Source organism: Pyrgilauda ruficollis, unplaced genomic scaffold (assembly GCF_017590135.1).
Source record: "Pyrgilauda ruficollis isolate IOZ18807 unplaced genomic scaffold, ASM1759013v1 scaffold29, whole genome shotgun sequence".
Taxonomy (NCBI): Eukaryota; Metazoa; Chordata; class Aves; order Passeriformes; family Passeridae; genus Pyrgilauda; species Pyrgilauda ruficollis.
The window spans coordinates 8719448-8741657 of record NW_024524266.1 but is presented as its reverse complement, the minus strand read 5'-3'; the positions used below and the strand labels follow the sequence as shown (position 1 = coordinate 8741657).

At 42.4% G+C, this 22210-nt stretch overlaps 1 protein-coding gene across 2 annotated transcripts in view; it reads right to left on the bottom strand.

Moving 5' to 3' along the window:
* The window catches only part of ZRSR2 (zinc finger CCCH-type, RNA binding motif and serine/arginine rich 2), a 32582-nt gene extending 14676 nt beyond the window's left edge, over nt 1-17906 (bottom strand). The window contains exons 1-11 of one of the 2 annotated variants that reach the window (XM_041472414.1): nt 17842-17906; nt 15989-16068; nt 15743-15839; nt 15317-15425; nt 14922-15008; nt 12676-12714; nt 10420-10535; nt 7279-7492; nt 4995-5050; nt 4705-4814; nt 3621-4058 (exon numbers count right to left, since the gene is read on the bottom strand). In XM_041472414.1, the coding sequence (XP_041328348.1) occupies nt 3621-4058; nt 4705-4814; nt 4995-5050; nt 7279-7492; nt 10420-10535; nt 12676-12714; nt 14922-15008; nt 15317-15425; nt 15743-15839; nt 15989-16068; nt 17842-17888 (1393 nt within the window). In that variant the 5' untranslated portion in view covers nt 17889-17906. Of the gene's footprint in view, nt 1-3453; nt 4059-4704; nt 4815-4994; nt 5051-7278; nt 7493-10419; nt 10536-12675; nt 12715-14921; nt 15009-15316; nt 15426-15742; nt 15840-15988; nt 16069-17841 lie in introns of those variants that run through there. The other variant, XM_041472413.1, reaches the window with a different exon arrangement.
* Nucleotides 17907-22210: the final 4304 nt, after the last annotated feature.

Here is a 22210-nt window from a genome sequence, read left to right as displayed (position 1 = left end):
CAATAGCATCTTTTAGCAGGCTCTTGCATGTCTTTAGAAAAAAACCAAGGTATTTAGCGCACAGGAATGTCACTGGTAAACCAGAGGGCAGTTTCCAATACACTGAACGTGCTAATGCAAAACTGGATGCAAAACGGCCATGCTGCCATCACAGGGCATAAATGTGGGAGAGGAGTCACTTGGGATGCATTTTGGACAATGTGCCCTATACACAAGGGCTGGGGCCAGAGAGGGAAGGCTTTGTTGGGTGTCCACAAGAAATGCCTTGCATTCAACACACAGACACATGCCACTCCTCCTCAACCCCTGACAGGGGTTTGCTTCTCTGGACAGGCAGACAGGGCATGAAATCCCACAGAAGTGGCCACCAGCGACAGCTGGAGGGAAGACACTCTGCTGCAACGGGGCAAGCCCAGTTCCCTGATGACTTAATTCTGCTGGGCAGCAACAGTGCCCATGCCTGCAGGGGTTCCCCTGGTGCTGCTGAACAAGGCAGTGCTGCTGCCTGGCTGGGCTGTTCCTCCTGCACTGAAGGGCAGGGGCAGCACCTGCTCCCCATCCTGACTGAAGCAGGGCGTCTGGCAGGCCCTGGCACTGCCACCCTGAACCTCTGTGCACGTGCCAGAATTACTCCGAAGCACCACCGTGATCCCTGCAGAATTCACAACTGAAAAAAAGTATTTTGAAATACTGCTACTTTTAAATAGTTGTTGAAAACAAAATAAAACTTGGCCCATATTAATTCACTTTATAAGGTCCTTTTCTGTGGAATATGCAGAATAACACACAGTGGGAATAGGCTGTTCCTTACAAATTTAAATCCTTTCCATGTTCTTCTGGGGCTTTTTCCCTTTGGGAAAGAAAATTAAGCTTAACATTAAAAAACTTCCAGTCTGTTTGTCTCTCCAGAATAAAATAGCTCACTCAAATAATAATAAGGAAACACAAAACCATGCATATAACACTACTTAAGATTATGAAGCAGAGAAATGATACTGAAAAATATAAACTCCAAGATCAGAAAACTGGTGGAATCCCAGGTTTCATGCTAACAAATGCAAGCTAAATGTCAGATCTACAGCACTCAAATTCTGTGTAATAAACAGTGTGTGAAAGTGCAGGGCAATCACAGCTACCAGTCCTACACTGTACAGGTACAGCCAGCATGTTTGGGTCCAGACCTCAAGGAAACAAGCTGAAGCTTCAGCCATTGTAGTAGCAGAAATAAAGTATATTTAAATTTTTACATGCATTTCTGAGCAAGTTTGGTTTGTTGGTTGTTTTTTTGTTCTGTTTTTTTTTTTTTTTTTAATTTTTTTTTTAAATACAGCCACTCAGCTTCCCAAATCCTGTTGCAAAACTGTGGGGACAAGGAGCCTAATCACTTGTGGAATTCTCACATGGTTGTTAGTGGGCACTTAGTTTCTAATCCCATGGAGGCCTGGTTTGCTTATTTCACCTGACTGGTCACAGGTTCCCACCACCCACTCCACATTTCTTTGAGCTGGACAGCTGATTTTGCTGGGATAATGCCCTGTGACATCTGCCCTCGTGACGCGGGGTGCAGAGTGTCTGCACGGGCACAAGCCAGCTCTCCCACCAGAGCTGTGGGAAGCAGGGCAGCCCAGGGAATGGAGGATGTAACCAACCTGCTGGTGGCCAACTGAACCAGAGTTTGCCACATGCAGTGCAAGTGACCCAGCGAGACAATTGAGCATCTATAAAAAAAATAGAAACCTCAGGGAAAATTTGTCTCTAAGGTGTGGTGAGAAAAAGGTACATTGTAAGAAACTGGCAGTAACAAATTTCTCAAATGGAATTAAAAACTTCGTGCTGTCTATCCGTTGAAATATGCCTTTAAAAAAGTTATTATTTCAAAAATTATGCTAATTAATTACAATTCCTACATTTGTTAATAACTAAAACATTTAATCAAATTAACTAAGCTACAGCTCTGCCTACAGTTATGACAATATGTCAAGAAAGTTGGGTTTGAACTGAACATCACTTTTGTTGTATTACTCCATATTGGACAAGTTATACATGAAGAAAGTAGGAAGAATGTATAATCAGCATGCTAGGTGCACTATGCATTTAGAAAAGCAAAAATATACACATATATCATATCCAGAAGCAATGTTCACTTGATCTTAACTATCCTGGAGAAAAACATTCTTGCTGTGAGGAATGCTGTTGGTAAAGTTCAGATACCTAGATTGTCTAAGGGAGTTTATGTTACATTGCTGGGAGTTGTAATGAATTCTTATTTGGGAGCACTTCATGCCTGCTTTAGGCTTCTAACTCATGGGGGTCTGGTTCTCTGAAGGCAGGAGCCCAGTTCTTTGGAGAGGCTAAAGACAGGGAGGTATCTGAGGACATGAGGTGCCCAAGTTAAAACCTGAAGATAAACTGTGTGAAATACAGTACATCTAACAGCACAAATCTTTTAAATAAAAGTGAAAAAATATTGGTAAGGATTTATCTAACTGTAGGTACTTCGCTAATGTAGCTGTCATTTCAAGGAGGTTTTGTCCCAATAATTTAATTTTTATGTACCCTACTCTTCACCTTGGTAGGAAAGCAAGGCAGTAGGGTGTCTTAAACTATTTGTAAAATAAACCTAAAAAGGCTCTAAGTCAAGTCCTCCTCTCCCAAAACCATGAAATAGTCTTTCATGTATAAACCCTTCAGTTTCTTCAGCCACTCTGCAGCCATCTTGACTGAGCCTTCATAATCACATCTTTGGTTCCCCATGGACACTTTCCACGCCTCCAGCACAAGTTAGGCAGGTCGTTTTCACCTACAAATGGTGTGCAACCAAGAGGTATGCAAAGTAGTTCTAACCTCACTCAAGGATTACAGTTCCACAGTCTCCAGTCTTACTTGGGGATTAAGGTATTGAATAAACTGATTGTTTCTCTGTGTACTTTCTGCTTGGTTTTAGTCTACTGCAATCCCTACAAGCGATCAGCTCAGCAGCTCAGTCAGGGCTGAGAAAAATCCAACACTCATGACCCAAAAGCTCCTACTGGGCAAGTACTGTACAATCAAACAGTGATGTCTTTGAGATCCCTTTTCTCCAACTCATAAAACGATTATATTTTCTTTGTCTAGAAAGCAATTTCTGATAAACAGATGAAAAACACAAATGGCAATCATCTACACAGACCTGGATCTGCAGTGTGCTGGGTTGTGAATTTACTGCACACTGGCTGTTCTGTACTAACTCCTTACAGGAACAGTAAACACTTAACATACACGTAACAGAAATAAGCATATACCAAAGAGGCTTCACTTCTCTATTTGTACTCAGTGTGCATCCAGGTGTTGCAGCAGTTCAGAGGGACAGAGTAGCTAGAGTACTTGACATTCACACCTTCTATAGGACTTAAAACTTTAAATTTTCTCAAGCTTCGCACACAGTAAACTACGTTCCTTTATTAGGAAGAAACATTTTAATGTGCAAGAACACTTTATTTGAAATTCATATATATCTGGTGCCCTATTGGGAAGATTTCTTTGTCAGCTCTATTTTTACCAATTAGTGATTTCTGAAAGTAATTCTCACTTTGTTTTGGGAGTTTCACTATTTTTTCCTCTGCTGCTTGATCTCTTTTTACCCCTGCTCCTGGATCGAGAGGAGCTCCTGCTTCTGCTCCTGCTGCGTGTCCGACTGTGACTCCTGCTGCGACTGCGGCTGCGGCTGCGGCCTCTCCTCTTCCTGCCCCTGCTGTGGGACCTCCTCCTCTCTCGACTCCTCGACCTCCCCGACCGGCGCCGCCTCTTGTTTTTGCGGCGACTCTTTTTCCTCTCTGATTCCCCATTTCTGCGGTAGGAATGCTCTGGGCTCGGGCTGCCCCTTCTCCTGGACCGGCTGTAATAGTCGTCACGATGGCTTGATCGGTTTCTCCTCTCAGAGTTTTTAGACAACTGATGAGTCCGTTCAGGAGAAATACGTATGTCTCTGTTGGCCTCCCAAAACTCGTTGTTTGGATTTTTGAATACATGAAGAAAGTTGCAGTGTTTCCCTCTTGGACACTTCTGCCTTTCAAATAAGCCTGCAACAGATTAGGTTTTGCTTTTTTATGAACCAGACCTGTTAAATCTCTTTCTTCATTATGTACCAACTGGAAGAAATGTAATAAACAGAATTTTGCTTCTCCAAACAGATGAACATGCATCTGACCACCTATCAATTTAACTCACACAAAATTAATTTTCATTGTGTACTTTTCTTGGAATTAGCTTTTTAACAGCTACGAAGATTTGGTTTTAGCTTAGAACAAACTTAACATTTAATTTCATTAAGTTTTATTTACCTTAATGTAAGAAGGTAAATCTAGATAAGTCACATGTTATATTTGCTGCTTAGAACTGTTGATAGTCCAGAAACTGCCGTTGCTTCTCAAGAGATAAATTAGTACTTCCTGGAGTTTCACCTTAAGATTATTATTTCCAAAGCTAGAATTCAAACCTTTTTTTCTAGACCATGTAAATCCACTAGAACAATTCAGATACTTATGTGACATGGTGTAATACTCCCTTTCTTTCCTGGATCTACACAAGCAAGTTAGCACATTTGTATTCCAAACAGAAATGAACAGCAACATTAGGCAGATCTGAAAGCTACAGCGTAATCCCTCTTTTTCACTTCCACGAGTGAGTATTCTGTCAGTAACACATATTCTCTTTTCCAAGACTCACCACATATGGCAGTTTTCCACCTCGTCACAGGACAGAATTCACAGTGAAGCTGTCTGCCTGCATACCATCGTCCACTGAACAGAGCCAGAGCTGCCTGACAGTCCTTCTCCCTTTAAAAAGTAAAAACAACAGATGGCATTACCATCACACAATCATTTCAGACACCCCTTACCAATTTTAGGTTCCCACTACAGTGTGAGAATGAACTGCATGGATGATACAAACACTTCTTATTCATTATTCAACTCTGGAGTTTAGCTCTAACCCTTGGTAAGTCTGTGAGTACTTACGACTGGTACTGGACGTAGACATTTCCTCGCAGGTGAGGCTCATAGTTGCAACTGACCTGAGGGGACAGAAACATGAAGTTAGGGCAGTGGAAGGTTTATGCTGTACAGCAGCTCACACATTCTGAGATGTGCAATTCTCATTTAAGACAGTTCATCCATATCAACTTAGAGATGATGTTTTTCAAAACACTAAGTGTTAACCAAAAAAAAAACCAAAAAAAAACACGAAAAAAAAGCCTTTCTGATTTGGGTTTAAATTATGCTTTGATTAACTCTGGGACCTTGGCTTCACTTAGTCCACAAGAAAGCTTGTACTCCACTGTCTTGTACTTGTCTGGGCCAACCCTACTGTGCAACAGCCAAATCCTGCTCTGACAACAATTATTAGTTTCCTCATGTGGAAATGAGGGATTCATTACAGTAAGAGACTCTTGAGCAATGCATCTTCACAGCATCCCTTTAAAATGGCTTTTTCACTGTACGGTTCTGAAAAACCTTTTTTGTAATAATTTAGCATTCAAAGTAGATCGAAAGCTCTCAAAAATTAAATCTGAAAAAGCTTGCTAGTTACAAAAGATTCCGACAGGCAGGTCCAAGCAGGTGGAACCCAGTTCTCCAGGACAAACTGTGATTCCAGCCTCTGTTGCCTGCAGGCCTCCTCCAATATCCGCAGCAAACAAAGTTAGCGGCTCCTTTCATCCCTGAACCCTGACTGACCCTCAGGGAATACCTCTTTGTATGCTGGATCAGCAAAGGCCTTCAGTCACAATAACAAGCACTTGTATAATTAAGTATTACAGGATAAGGAGTCAAACTATTTGAGATAAACAGTGTCAATACAAGAACAAGTGAGAATGATTTTGCCACAGACATTTTTGGGTAGGAAAAGAACCCTAGTAAATCTTGTTTTATCAAGATCTTCCAGATTCTGGAGCAGCTTCCCAGAAAAACCAGCCAGAATAAAACCTTGGGCTACACTGGAAAAGTAAGTCAGCTGACAGAGGGGTGTGTGTAATCTGATTCTAAATGGTCACAGAGTCTCAGCTCACTCACACTTAAGATCTCTGCAGCCAACATGTTTTTCTGAAGCATCTCTAATGTAGCGAAAATGTGCATGAGAATCATCCTGCTGTTGCACAATTGCCTCAGAAGCCAAGGAATGCCACACTAATAGTCACAGGGACCCAAGCAGGTGCAGCTTAGCACACCTGTACAGAACCGTGGTACAAAGCCAAGGACTGACTTTGCTGATAAGGCTTTTCAAGCCATGCTCCATAGGGAATCTGCATTTTGTTTTCTAGTAGAGGACAACTGGCTATTATTCCATGAGTCAAAATATGGAGGGGATGCTTTACTCCTCCAAACAAGTGAAGGTTTCTTACCTATAAAGCTCATTATACAACTACTGAAAACTCACTCCTACTTTCCTCTTGCTTGAAATGCTAATGCCATCTCAGTCCTGAGGCAGCTGTCAGTAGATGAACACAGAAGTAGAAAAGGCACTCTATGCCTCCTGGTGACTGCAGGAAAACACTCAGGAATGGCAAGCAGAAAGGAATGCTGCAATAGATTCTGATACAAGGAGATTGCACTATCCAAGCTGCATATTTTGGGGCAACATGGGACTGTCAGGACACATCATTCATCTCTGAGGTCTCCAGTTACAGATCACTTTTTATCCCCATAAGAAACAACAATATAAATGGGGAAAAATCAGTACAAAACACTGGGCAAACCAAATGCACAAACTAAGGATGAATGACAAATCTCAAGACCATTTATGCAACTTACCTTTCTATAATTCTTCCTAGTGAAATATATGCTGTCTTTTCAGTTCATTGTAATCTGATTTTATTTTATTCAGACAGTCCTAAAATGACATTGGTTGGGTGTACACTCCAAATGCATTTCATATCCCCACTATTTCATTCCTTAAGCCCAAACAGCATGGCTCACATGTATTTATATTGTCTAACAGTCTTAATGGACTCTCTGGGGCTTAGCACAGGATAAGAAAAGAAAGGAATATGAGATAAGTGGACTATTGAGTAGTGTGAATAACGTGCAATGTAGAAGCTTTTGTAACACTTCAGAGGAATGGGAGACAAGATTCACCCAGCGGGAGATGGTGCTCTGTAAGAGCAGTGACAAGTTTACAGGTGCCATGAGAGATGCACAGTTTGTTCTAAGGACACAGCACAGCTCCCTAGTGCCCACAGGATTTAGCTGGGGCATGCTGGACAGAATTCCTCGTAAGACTCATAAACCACGCTTAGATGCATACCTTGAATTGAACCACCTTCCCCACATTCTGAAACTCGGGGAGCACATCCTCGTAGAACTCCAGGAACTGCTGGTAGGTCTCCTCATCACTGTACTCCAGACTGGCATCTGTGTCGTAGTCGTCTCTCCGGCACTGCTCCATGCCAAAAGTGATGAACATCCCTCGCACGAGCAGCGTCTTGCTCGATGTGGGGTAGTTATGCTTGCGAGAGCACCTGGACAGGTGTAGTGAAGAAAGGAAAGTGGAAACATTGGCACTTTCAGCAGAAGATACACTTGTTGAAGCCTCAAACATTTGTTATTTTCAGTTACAGTTACTATAAAAGAAAATCCATTAGTGGAAGACTAAGATATTTCGATTACTAGGCCATATATTTCGGAGTGAATTTATACATAACCTTAAGGCTTCCTTAAGGCCATTAACAAACACATTCTTGCTTAAGAAAGCAACTTTACAAAAGCTATAGATACCAGTGTCACAATGAGAGCTGAAGTAATTTCTTTTAAGCTACAAGGGTTAATGTGTTCCCATTTTCTGAAGGGCTTAAAAGATTGTCAGGAGTCTTTCTATAAAGACATTTTAAAGAAAGTCCCTGCTCTTCTTTTTGCAAACTGAACAACTTTCACTGAAGTTGTTTTCATCATATGGGAGTAGAAAGTGGGAATGTGGGAAGAACAGCACATTTAAACCTGCACCTGGATGAGTATAAGTCTGGTATTTTTCCACTTCTAACAGAAAAATCCCAAACCAAAACAAACAAAGGAAAAAGCAACAACATCACCAAATCCACAAACCAAAAAACCTACAAAAACCAAAACCCAAACAAAAAAAGAGATTCTTCTAAATCAGTCATATCTTAATCTGCAGCTTCTTGGCAGCCATAAAAGTATTAGATCTCCATCACCATCCATCATGTTCAGGCTGCCTCACTAACATGGTGAAATACAGTTCTCCCCTAGACACTTTTAGATTCAGTAAGAACACAGATGTTCTCCATGTTTATTTCACTGTGCTTTATGACTCCCATTCAATATATCTCCAAGCAACTGGGTCATGAACTCTCCAACATTTTTCTCCTTTTCATGACATGACCAGGAAAACATCCAGACTAGTCTAGTCTCTTTATGTCACTGGGCAGCACAGAAGAACTGCAGGGAGGTCAGGTCTCAAAATGGACAACTACAACCCAGACTTCGGCTAGGAAGTTTTTCTGTACCCAGTCAATCAGAAATGGACTCGTGATCACCTTCTGGTTGGCCCCTTAGACTTCAAAAGGCACCCAACAACCACAAAAAAATCCAATCTCCAAACCCAAAACTAAACCAAGAAACAATTTGATGATTATTGCTTTTTTTACATTTTAGAAGCTGCCTCCTTTTGCTGTTCAATTTCAATAATAGAATAATAGAAAAAATGCTGTTCAATTTCAATAATAGACACCTAATATTGTCTGTAAACAAAATGATATATTCACATGACAGAACAAAAGGAACCCCAAGGAAAATGAATGAAACCACAAGAATCCAATATTACTGCAAAATATTAGGGTTTGAATTACTGGGGAGATTGGTAGCAGCAAACTCAGCCAGTTTCAGCTTGTTCAGGACATAGTGAGCTTTGACAAGATTCAACAGTTATTTGTTGATAATGCTGGCTCTTAGTTTTTTACAACTTCTTTCAACACATCCTTACCCTAGCTGTACCAGTCCTTCAACTTAGAGACAGCACCAGCTGTTAAAATGACCAGATTATGAAGGAAGCAGGTATGTGAAGAAAAAGAAGGAAGACGAAAGGGAGGTAGCTGAGATCAACAGGGGTGAAAGAGGAAGGGCAGAATATGATGTTTCTCAGTATTTATTTTCCAAGGGTTATTCACAGATCAAATGCAAAGTTCAAAGCAAAACTGAGTTTTATGCAATAAATAATCCATAGAAGTTATCTCCATTAAAGATCACTAAAACAAAAATACTGCAAAGACTACAAAGACCCAGAAATCTGAAAAAAATGCTGTCTGCAGGGATATAGCTGGTGAAATTTTTATTATGGAATTCAACACATATTTCAGAATAGAAAAAAAAGATGTGAACTTGAAGCTTCTATATAGCTGAATTATCTCATAATTATCCAGAATATACGTCACACTGGAACAAATTTCTCCCAGGATAAAGAAAACTACAATAGCTAGACCGCACATGTTTCAGTGATACAAGTTAGTAAAAGAACATCGTAAGTTTCTGATGAAGATTCATGTAATAAATATCAGAGTCCTTCCCTGCTAAGCTGTTGTTTCTCCTTAGCACAAAAAAAAAAAAAAAAAAAATTTGGGTCATTATTGTTCCTGGTCGCCAATGAACATATACTCTGTAAACTCATTTATACTTCTGGTTTCCCCTACATCCTCTGGGAACAAGTTTGCCATTTGTTTTATATGACAAAGTCTTTCCTTTGTCAAAGCTGGTAAACATCCTGAGACACCTGACTAAATTGCAAACAATCATTCCCACTCTACTCCTGAGTTTGCTGTTCATCTACCACAGTCCTCTTCCATCCCCCTCTTTGAAAGCAGAGTCTGGACTTGACAGCCACTTCCACAGAGGTGCTGCTCATCTCTCATCATCCTGATGAGCTTCTCTGTTCTTCCCTTTTACTACACTTCCCTCCTGACATAGGGGCACCCTGTCAGTGTACCAGAATCACAACTGAATGCATCACACATTTAAATAGTGAGAACTCTGGAAGTTACCTGACAACTTTCCCAAGTGTGCAGATTTACCTAACTTACTTTCTTTAGTCCATTTGGGATTTGAATTTATGCAAATTAGGAAATATAAAGAACTAGCATCTAACATTCAGACCTGTACTAATAACAGAATATATCCCTTCTGTCAGAGTATATCTGTGCATGAGTCTAAGCTAAGGAAAACTCAAGTCTGACCAATGTAACCAGAATACACCATCAGTAATATGGCATAACAATAAATAGCTCAATTCCAGCAGGCAGTGCTCGCTCTCAATCCACATCCAAATACACAGAAGTATTTTATGCAGCCATTTTTCCTCAGTTTGCTTATGACCTAATTAAGTTGCCTCTGTTTTATCTTCCCAACACACTTCTATCCTGGTAAATATTCAATGGATTACCTGTCTCCAAATCGGCAGGAACCTGTTTTAATGTAAAATGGGCAATTTGCTCTATCCTTCTCTGTTCCCAGATTCTCTGGGGGCTCTGGGTTATGCCAGCTCACACCATTCTCCAGCTGTGGAAGAAACATTAAAATAGACAAAAGTTAAAAAACAGTAAAGAAACAGAATGTCAAAAATAAAACTTAACAACTGAATTCACATGCAGTTATGAGCACTATGTTTCCACAAGACAAGGTAAACCTATTTAAAGCAGTGTTTTTCAAAGCTGCCCTGTGCTTTGGGTCTCACTTTACACACCAGTGTTGTGGTTTAACCCCCAGCCAGCAGCCAAGCCCCAGAGAGCCACTTGCTCATAGCCCCAAGCAGGATCAGGGAGAGAATGGAAGGGTAACAGATATAAAACTCATGCATTGAAATAAAGACAGTTTAAGAGGGAAAGCAAAAGCAAGGCAAAAACCAAAGCAAACCCAGGAATTAATTCACTGCTTCCCAGGGGCAGGCAGGTGTTCAGCCATCTCCAGGAAAGCAAGTCCCCACCATATATAAATAACAGTGATGTGGGAAGACAAACACCATCACACCAAATGCCTCAGCCTTCCTCCTTCTTCCCCCCACTTATATACTGGACATGACATCAGATGGTCTGGAATATCCCTTTGGTCAGTTGGGGTCACCTGCCCTGGCTGTCTCCTCCCAACCAACCATGCACCCTCTGTCTCTTCACCAGTGTGGCAGTATGAGAAGCAGAAAAGGCCTTGGGTCTGTGTAGGCCCTGCTCAGCAATAACAAAAACATCTCCACATTTTCAAGCCTGTTTTAAGTATAAATCCAAAACAAAGCCCCATATTAGCCACCATGAAAAAATTAACTCTACCCCAGCCAAAACAACCATGAAAAAAATTAACTCTGCCCCAGCCAAAACCACCACAACATGGCAGAGAGAAAGCTGGGACTATTTACTTATTTTTCTCTGCAACAGCCCAAAGCTCAGCAAGCTCATCATTATCACTTTTATGTGCTTCTAGAAAAGGCTAAAATAAAAGTAATCTGCCAAAGGCTAGAATTTAAAAAATATTAAATTCACAGTTAACACTGAAAATAAATGTGTCTGTACTGATCATTTTGGGTCATTAAGATTTCTGTAATTCAAAATGGCCTCATCAAGTTGCAAGCCTTGAATGACAACCAAGACACATATTTTAAAATATGTGTCTTGGTTGTAGTCATTCTAACCAAACAATCTGTAAGTTCTCATTTTAAATCAACTGAAAATTCTTTTTATTCACAAGCAGCATTTGACCCAGCTACCAATTCTTTTCATGACTTGCAGCCATAATGTTCTGTCACCAGAACAGCCCTGTTATGTCAGCAGTAAATGAACCCTGAACTGATGCTCTAATGCAGCCTCTAACATACCACATTCTGACTATTCCTTTGCAGACATGACTGCTAATGCATCTTGAGCTCTGGGCAGGCAGCAGTTCAGAGCAGTTTCCTACCCATCTTATGAAACAGATTCCCTACCTGAAGAACTGTTTAAGCATGATTTGGAAGCAAATGTAACTCCAATGTAGCTATGGCAATCAATAAACAATGGATAAATAGGTTAAAACTTATTTTTCAGATTCATGTAGTGGTTTAAACAGAACAAGAATCTTCACAAGTTTAACCATGTGACAGGGATAAAAATCCAAATTATTCTTTAAGGCAATCTCTAAGAGTCAAATGAAAACTGCAGCTTTCTTTTCTATACACTGCCAGCTTGAGATCCATGCTCTTCCAGGCATCCAAGCAGTCAAGCTTCTCCCTCCCCCACCTTTTTTTCTTTTCCTTAAGGATCTGTGCCCTCCTCTACCACTGAATCCTCTTATTTAGAGCCTGACATCTGCTTAAAAAGAGAAGTTTATCTTGCTAGCCAGGACTGACAGATTTATTTAGAATTACAATTCACAAATAAGCCATCATGCACAGTGGTTTTTAACAGCACACAGCAGTATTTCCAGGTTCATTTTGACTCAGACCTCCTGAACAGTCATCAGCATGCACAACTGCACTGCCACCAACCAGCCAGAAATATGCTTAATTATGTTCCACCCAGTAAATAATTGTTTACAGCTCATGCAAGCCACTATATATTAAATTTATTCAGGCCATTAGGTTCTCAAGAGCAGATGGACACCATGCTAGAAGGAAAACACCGGATGGAAATTAAATTACGTTTCAGTTCTTTTTTCAGAAAGTCTCTGAGCATACCTGGCTTTCAGCTTGATCCAGCATCCTCTGCACAGCTGCCTATAAATGGTGCAAACACAGGACTAGTGAAAACCCTGAGGATACACAAAACATCTGGTTTCTTTAGTTAAGAACCTAATTCACAATGCTCAGTGATTATGCATAATGAAAGTGTGATGGGGTTTGCTTTAAAAACAGGAGATTTACTTTGGCTCTGTAGCAATTCATGTACTACAAAGCTGTTAAAGGATACATCAGACAAGACCCTCACGTAGATGATCCCTAAACTAAATGATAGACAACATAAAAGTTTAATTTTCTTTTTTAAAACTATCATTGAACTATTGATGCTTAAATCTATCTCCTGCTCTGTTACACAGCCTGGTTACAGGTAAGTCCATAATCGTTTAGTAGCACGAAATGTTTTAACTTACACATTTTATGGAACACAGAAAAATGCAATGCTTAGTGAGCCTCTGTTACAGCAAGAGCTGTAGCTGGTAAGAAACTTAAACACTGTAAGTTAACCATATCTAGCTTTCCAAACACAGGAAAGCAATGAGGATACTCTTTCCCTTCATTTTTCTAAGTGGGCTGAGCATAACAATACCACTCTCCAAAACTGGCTGGACACTACTTCTAATAAATTGCTCTATGAAGTTCCTAGAAAAAAGATATTTTAACATAATCAGTACAAGAAAATATGCTAGGACTGGAAGAGAATTAATTAAATTTTAGAAGAGCAAATAAAAATTTAAAAATGCAATTAAAAATTAGGACCAAGACAGCATCTGGTACTGATCACCAAGGATATCAGATAGTACCCACCCTAATAAAGAAAAACGAAATAGAACAAACAAATAAAACTCCCCGAACCACACAAACAAAAAAAACCCAAAGCCAAAACTAATCCTTCACCCTCTCCAAAAAAAGCCTCTAACCACCACTACCCATCAAACCAGAAAATCTATTGCTTCATTTTAGGGAGGGAAATCAGTTTTTTTCTTGTATCACTGTTAGAACTGGAATAAACTGCTGTTTCAAGACACAGGCAAAACCAATTAAACAACTTGTGCTGCTAAAATGGGTGGCTCTGCTTTTAGCTGGGTAATCAGTTTCCCTCTGGGTGCCTGTCATTGCCCTCTATGAGCCAATTTAACTCACTATCCCCGTAAATAATAACCCAGAAAAACACAAAGCAAAGAATCCAACAACCAAATAAAAAAGAAAGCTGCTTCCATCTAGTTCAGGGACACCAGTTATCCCACTGAGGGCTTGGGCACACCCAGACACAAGGATAGAGGGGAGGAATAAAATCCTGCTGTTATCATGGTTCAGCTCTCTCCAAACTGTATCTCAACCCTAAATAAAGGACACGAGCATAATTTTCTCTCCCTACACTGCAAAGAAATGGACACCTGAACAACAGAGCAAGTAAGACAGGAAATACAATAACTGCTGTTCTTTGGCATCCCTCATTCAAGTGTTATGTAATCAATGGCACAACCAACTATTAACTGCAGACAGCCACAACTGTCTGCTCATGGCTCTTCTCCTGCTATGGCTATCAGACACAGCCACAAGACATCTCCCAGTGAAATGACTGGAAACTTTGTGACTGTGGAGAATCTAAAATGACCAGATCCTAGAAAGCTGCAGTGGCAATAAGAGGCCAATCCTCACACTGGATTACTGTATAGGACATCTTACATCCATGTCACTGAACTTGTAAAACTTAAGATGAATGTATCATTAACATAAATGTTATCAAGGACTTGTATCTTCAATATCATTTTTATTCCACCCAAGGAACTCTGAAAAAAAGATACATCCTGTTGGATGAGTCAGGTAAAGAAGAGCTGTAACACATCTTTTGATTAAGAACTATGTTAAGGAACAGCAGCAATGTACTTCCATATTCCATATCCTCTTTGGGCATTTTCTTCAGCACTGACTGTGTTTAACTGGGACATTAAGGAAGGATTATCTTTAACACATGATGCAGAAAGTGCACTGGCACAGTACCTTCATATTTACCTGACATAAACAATTACATGCTGTGAACAACCAGATGGGTTAACAGGAGTTACACTTCAGTATATGGACCCCCTCTTTAACACTGAACAATGGTTTAGGAGCTTAGACAGAATGGGTTAACTAATGCATTTGCTATTTATACAAAAATCCCTTTTCAGCATGCATAACTGTTGCATCTGATCATGTCACAGGACACAGAACATGTATATCCTCCCACCACCAGGAATCACCTCTCTCTCTCTCTTCTCCTGTTGCTTCTGCTGTGCCACTTCTCTCTCTTTTCTCTGCTGCTCTTCCCATTCTTCTTTGATTTTCCTCTTTATAACAGAAAAAATAAATTAAGGGACAATGCTTTACAATCAAAGTCAAAAGCACCATGTTGCACTACAACTCCTTGACCATTAAGTTTTCATCTAGTCAGAAGCAACTAAATCTGACAAAAACCCTTTTAAGAGCTGTTGCTTTCTTCTCTTTTCAATTCTGCTTTTCTATACAAAAGAATAGAGAGTCTACGCTTTCAAACACACCAGCATCAAGAAAAATGGGCCCATCACAAAATAATGAAAGTTATTACACTAAGCTGCCCTGTTGCCTAGCACAACTGTAAGGTTTTACATCTTTATACCTCTTCTTCCTCTTGACGCTTTCTTGCAGCCTCTTCTTTTTCTTTCTTTAGCTTGAACTCTTCTTGGGCCTTTTCTTCTCTCAGCAACCACTGCTCATGTAGTTTTTGTCTACCAAAGAAACCAGACACCACTTAGACCACCAACTTAAGGACTACCTTAAGGACTACCTACATGACTGATGCAACTGTCATAAATACAAATCAATATTGTATTTATTACTACAATAATAACTGCAACTTATCCAATCTTATTTTAAAGAGAAATTTGCATAGGAATCATTCAGGCTTTAGAGGAAAGGACTGTGTAGCCTGACATATTCAATAAAGATTGTGTTTCACAGAATATAGTCAAACTTTTTGAAGTACTAAAATGGAATTGATTACAAAAGTGTTTATTGCATATATGCCATTTTCTAGATTTCTCACCTTTCTGCCTCAAGTTTTTTTTCTTCCTCTTCTTCCCCCTCTTCTTCCACTTCCTCCTCTTCCTCCTCAGACACAGATTCATCTTTTTCTGCAGCTTCTGAAAAAAAGCACAATTCAATGCATCTACATAACTGCATGCTACAGCCAACACAGATACACATAATGATATCTTAAAAAAAAAACAAACAAACAAAAAACCCCAATCACTTCTAGTTTCACTGACAGCACCAAATACTTCACAGTTACCTGAGTCCCTTAGTTTGGCAAGCGCCTGCCGCTTTTTTTTCCTCTTCTCCTTCTTCAGAATAGCTCTGTACTTTTGATGGCTGAGGATGACAGAACATTACTTCTGTTAAAACAGCCAAACAAATAGTTTTTACTGTCATACATGCACTTAATTTCCTTCAGCAATACAAAATCCCACAAACTGCAAAATTAACAGGCATTTATATAAACAGTAACTCCACAGCAGCATCTGATGTGATAATGAAATCTGTAAATCTGTGGCTGTGCTGTTCAGACTTACACATGGGCAGCAGCAAGAAGATACCACACATGGGGTCTCATCTTTTTTGAGCTCTGCAGTACTCAACATCATCACCAACTCCATGAAATCTCCTTCAGTTCCTGAAACTTGGTCACTAGATAAGGGAGAATAACTTGGGGATCTCCTACCCTACAATTTTGGTACAACTTTCAGCACATTCTAGTCTTTCTTCTACAGGACTTGAAATTTCAAGTCCTTTCTTTTCTCCTTTGATATGCTCCACAGGCAGCAGTCTCAACGCACAGCTAACAAAACACACTCCTCAGCCCCCACAGACAACGCTCAACTCTGTTCTTCTGCTACAGAAGCTTAGCCAGCCTCTTTGCTTGTCTGACAGCTTCGAACAGCTGCCTATGAGCAGCACCATGCTTCCACTGTGGTTAAAATGCCTCTAATGTCTAAAAACCTTTTCATATCAAGCTCTTTTCTGTCAAGTTTCATTCTATCTTTCCTCCTCCTAGACAGGTGATAATGGAGAAATAGGAAGGAGGGATTATCTTCTGCTCTTGTCATTGTACCACACCAAATACTGATGGGAGATTAATACCTTCACCTTTTGGAGTGTGTAATTTTAAAAGATTACACAAGTGTAACTCAGCCAGCCAGAACTTCACCCGCATCTCCAATCCTGTTCAGGATTGCTCACATCCTCACCACCTGCACACCTGTGCGTGCCAAGGTGACACCACGGTGCTTTCCCACAGAGCAGTGTCTCCAGCGGGGCCCCCTGCCTCTGACCCGGGCAGCCTGGCCGCTTCTCACCTCGTGTCCCTGCCTGAAATGGATCGCATCTCTCAGCAGGTGCCTGGGGCTGACAAGCGAGAAGCTCCTTCCCAGTTCCTGGGAACTTCTTTTTCTTGAAACCCAAGGAAGGAAGGGACGGAGGAACTCCCCTTCCTCCTAGGCCAGCACAGGAGGAGGTGGGCACACAGCTGATGCGTAAGGAGCAGCGGTGCCCAAGCCGCTCCAGGGCTGGGGTTCGCCTCTCCCTCCAGCCGCACGGCACCGGAGCAAGGCCTGGGCAAGCACCTGCAGACCCCCACGGGGAACCCAGTCGTGAGCACGGCTGCCCTGGCCCACAGCCCCCGCCCGGGGCTCAGCCCGGGCACGCACATGCCGTTGCCTCCCCGCGCCGCGGACTCCGCTGTTCCTCACATCACCCAGGGCTGCCGCTTTCCCGGGCGCGGAATGCTGTCCCGCCCCGCCGCGGCTAGGGCGGGCCGGCACGGCGGCCCCGCTGCCCCCGGTTCCGGACCGGGACGGGACCGGCAGCGCCCCCCGCCCGCGGCTCCGCCGCCTCCGGGCCCGCTCGCCGCCCCCAGAGCGGCCGCGTTCCCGTCCCGAGAACCACCGAGCCCAGATCCCCCGTCCCGCCGGGCCACGGCCGCGCGGAGCTGCGCCACTGCCGGGCCCGGCCACGGGGCGGCCTCATCCGCGGCCGTCGTGCGCTCGGGCGGTCCCGGCCAGGACGGGTCCGCGACTCTCCGCAGGAACCCGCGGGCCCTTCCCCTTGCCCCGGGGGGTCCCAGCCCCGGCCCGGCCGCGGCCTCACCTCGGCTTCCCCAGGGGGGGCTCGGGCACCAACATGGGCGCCGCCATCTTGCAGTACCGACGGGACGTCACGTGACCCCGCGGCGGAAGGGCGCGCAATCGGTTCCGGCGGCCGCGCGCGGGGCCGGGCGCGCGTCGGGTCGCCGTCGCTGAGGGCGGCGGGGTCCGCGCGGCGCTGGGGGCACGGAAAGGGGGGAATGGGGGCGCGGAAAGGGGGGAATGGGGGCACGGAAAGGGCGGAATGGGGGCACGGAAAGGGCGGAATGGGGAGCCCGATTTACCGAATTCCCTCAAGGACCGCAAGCGAGGGAGTGCACAGAACCAGGTTGTCTCGGAAGCACAGAACGGGTCAGGTTGGAAGGGACCACAGTGGATCATCTGCTCCAACCTCCGTGCTCAAACAGGGCCATCACAGGGCGCCGGGCTGTGTCCAGACGGTTCCTGAATATCCCCAGTGAGGGAGACTCTACACCTTCTCTGGGCAGTCTGGTCCCGTGCTTGGTCGCACGCAGTAAAGAAGTTCTTGCTCGTGTTCAGGTGGAATTTCCTGTGCATCGGTTTCTGCCCGTTGCCTCTTGTCCTACTGCTCGGCACCACCGAGAACATGGTCCCTCTCTGGACCCATCCTCTGACATCTCCTTTTAAACATTAGTATGTGTTGATGAGGTCTCTTCGCAGTGGTCTCCTCAAGGCTGAACAGGCCCGATTCCCTGAGCCTTTCCTGCCTCTGTGCAATGTCCTCAGTCCTGTTGGGTGGCTGGGTGCCCGTGCCGTGGTGTCTGGGCTTGCCTGGGGTGCACATGGCAGTACCTGAGTGATGCTCTGGGCAGGGACTGCCTGCCCACAGCCTGTGCTCTGTGTGAGCTGTCTTGGCTGTGTTGGGAATTGTGAGGGGAGCAGGGTGTTCAGTGCCTGCCATGAGGTCTTTCAGTGTGTCCCATAGCTGCCCTGCTGCACAGCCTCTCAGAGCTGGGGGAAGTCACAGTTCCAGTGCATTGATCAATTTAGCTCACACTGCTGATGTATTCCCATCAGCGTCTCTGAGGCATAGTACCTGACCTGATTATAAACGCATTTCCTGGCAGGAAACTCTTCCACACAGACCCTCATGGGTGTGATGGGTGGAAATATGCAAGTTGTCAGTAATCAATTCCTCTGTGACGGGAGTGATAGATTGCAGCCTTCAGAGGCAGTGTGCTTGTAGCTTTCATTTGGGCATGTTTTGCATAGCTATTAATAATGTACATTGTTGATTAAGGTCTAAATTACTCTCCTAAACAACAATGTAGGAGCTTATTGCTTGCATCCTGGAGGTAGTATACTGCAGAAACAGCCGGAGCTGCTGACGGTGAAGCACACCACAGCAGGCTCTGTCAAAATCTGACTAATTGACTGTGCTGTTCATTAACAGCATAATGAGTATCCTCTTTCTTACTCTGAAGCTCAGTGAAGTTATTCAAAGCAAGCATGTGACTGCTGTAGTCAGCAGTTACATTTGCCACTTGACCAATGAATATTCAGACCATGACCTCTCTGCTCTTACTTAACCATGTGCCAGATCCTAGCTAGACTCTCTTAAAATGAAGGAGTTGTCATCAGTAGTACTTCCACTGTTCCTTGTGCAGAACATACATGTAAAGTAACACATAATTTGCTGTTTCTTGGGTACAGAAGATGGCAGTATTGGGCATTTAACAACAGATGAACCATTGGCACCATGAAAGTTTTGAAAAAAACTACCAAATGTGTTTCATAATCTCATTTCATTGAGAAATTATAACCATAACCTTCATCCTCCCTTCAACAGAGGAAATGCCATATTAACATTCCTTTAAGCTATTTATGAGTCTAAATTGAAAAATTCAATAATTCCTTTCTTTTGGTATGCTACATGTCAGCATGGCATTTTTCCAATGTTCTTGGGGAAGGCACCATCTTAAGTTTATATATTTCAGCAATTAAAAGTAGGATCTCATTTTAAGAAAACACAAAACATAACAGCTATTACAGATATCCAGAATGATTCTGGAAAAAGCTGTCATTTTCTTCAAAACAAGAATACAACAGTTGCATTTTTCTGAATTTTGTTTATTTTTATTAGTTTATACACATATAGCAGCTTGGTTTTCAAGTCCCGGTGCAGACTTCCATACAATTTAATTGATAGAGTGTCAGAAATAACACGATACGGCAGTTCCAGGCAAAAGCCATTCACATATCCAAAGTAATACTGCGTTCTAGTCAGTAGCTGTTATTCCTTACACTGGAATTATAGACCACAGGCCTTCACAAGCATAGTTTATTTTTGTGGCAACCTTCAGGTTTTAGAACTCACTCTTCCATATTTTCTAAAGAAAAATACTCCTTCGTGGACCAGTACCACAAGAACCCTCTCATGAGAAGGTCAGTACTGGATGCACAGATTGTACTGTACGGAAAGCCCAGAACAGAGAAACTTTTATCTTACAACTTGCAGTTACATACCATGCAGTAACTGCCATGCTTGTCCCACCTTGCACTGTAAATCTCTGTGTGTCTGTTAAGATGTATGCACAGAACTGTGCATGCACAGTAGAGCAGCTCTGTGTTGAAGTGCAGTGACTCTCTTTGGCACATGTTTGAACTTCCTTTCCCTGTGGCTCTTTTGGTTTCCATTTCTTGTATTTTCTGCCATTGTAGACTGACATAAGCAGATAAGAAGGGTTCACTCTCTTTGTTCTATGCCCCATCCCTCTGTGGAAAAAAGAAAGATACATTTGATAAGCATACAGATTATGTAAAAGTTGTCCTTACCATAATATTTGCCATATGCTCCAGGAGAAGAGTGGCACCTTTTGTCATGGAATTGTGCATCTGTTTGTTTTATTTTTTTCCTGGATGATGCAAATGGAAATAAGAGAATACAAGGGGCAGTCAAATGGCAGTCAAATCACTAGCTTGGATTTGTCAGACCCAGAAGATATGTGCTAAGTGGGAGACATCCAGGAAGTGTGGGTTTGGGATGGGTCAGTTTACATTGGCACTTCTTGGCACGTTTGTGTAATAAAGGTGATGATGAAGTGGTGGCTGCAACACAATCCTCCCACCCCCTCCATGCTGGAAGTCTGCTCAGTCTCAGTGCCAGCCCTGCTGTGGGCTGTCCTTGGTGCTTTCCACTGCAAAGTGCCCTTTCCAAGGTGATATATGGGAGTGCTGGCAAGTGCATCCTTTCCCTACCTGCACTACTGTCTTGAGAGCGAAATGATTTCTCACACACTGTCTGCTTCTGTGAGCGCTGATAAAAACTTGGTGACAGCCAAGTCACTTCTGCATTGTTACAGTGATGACTGTGGTGGCAGTCCTCATTCAACATCCTGTTCCCACATGTCTTCTGGAAAAGACATACAGTGTTTGTCATTTCCACTGCACCCAGGGAACTGCACAGCACTGTGCATAACTGCAGTTTGGGTCTGCAGTTCACCAGGTACATTTCCATGGGTGACTAATGCTGACAGTCACACATTGACTCTTTCCTCGTAAGAATTGGACACAACTGTTTGAGACTAAAGATTAACTTCCCAAGAGTTTAAAACTGTTAATTTGTCAAATTTGAAAACTGAGGTTAAGTTTAGCCATAGTTGTTAATTAACTTATACAATAGCTATCAATATTTTACTTCCCTGGGATTTTCCATTTCAAAGACATTGAAAGGAGCAGAAAAAGTACATTGTTAATCACATGGAGAAGATAGAGGGGATTTGTTTGTTTGTTTCACCAACTCGTATGCTTTCTTGACTTCAACAAATTTCTCCTGATTTGTTCAGTAGTCCAAATTGTGATGTATTTTTAAATATGTACATACAGATTATACATGAACCTCTGTAGATCAAAAGTACTGAAAAAAAAATTACAGAGATACTCTTATTTTCAACCAGGCAGACAAATTCATTTGGTACAATAATAGAAATAATTATTTGCACTTGTTCAGTGATATTTCTGGAATGCAGGTCGTGCATGAAATTCTTCATGGCTATGACCTGTAGCTCCACAGTAGTTAGGAAAAACAAAGATACTATAAAAGAGGAACTACTTAGGAATCTAACACTTCAAAAAGTAGCCAGTTAAAAACATACCTTGCATATGTGCCTGAAGGTTGTAATTTATTCCATCAAACTGATGCCTGACTGATTAATCAGTGGCAAACAAATGCAGACATGCTTAACCAGTGCTGTGTGTCTGGCCAAAATGGAAGCAGAGAGGCTGGGCAGAAAGTTATCCATGCATGTAGATTTATTATAAAGATACGAAGTCAGAATGTCTGTCTGTCTTTTTGGATTATACCGATATACTCCATTTGTAAACTGAAAAGTTGCAGTGCTTTTTAAGACAGT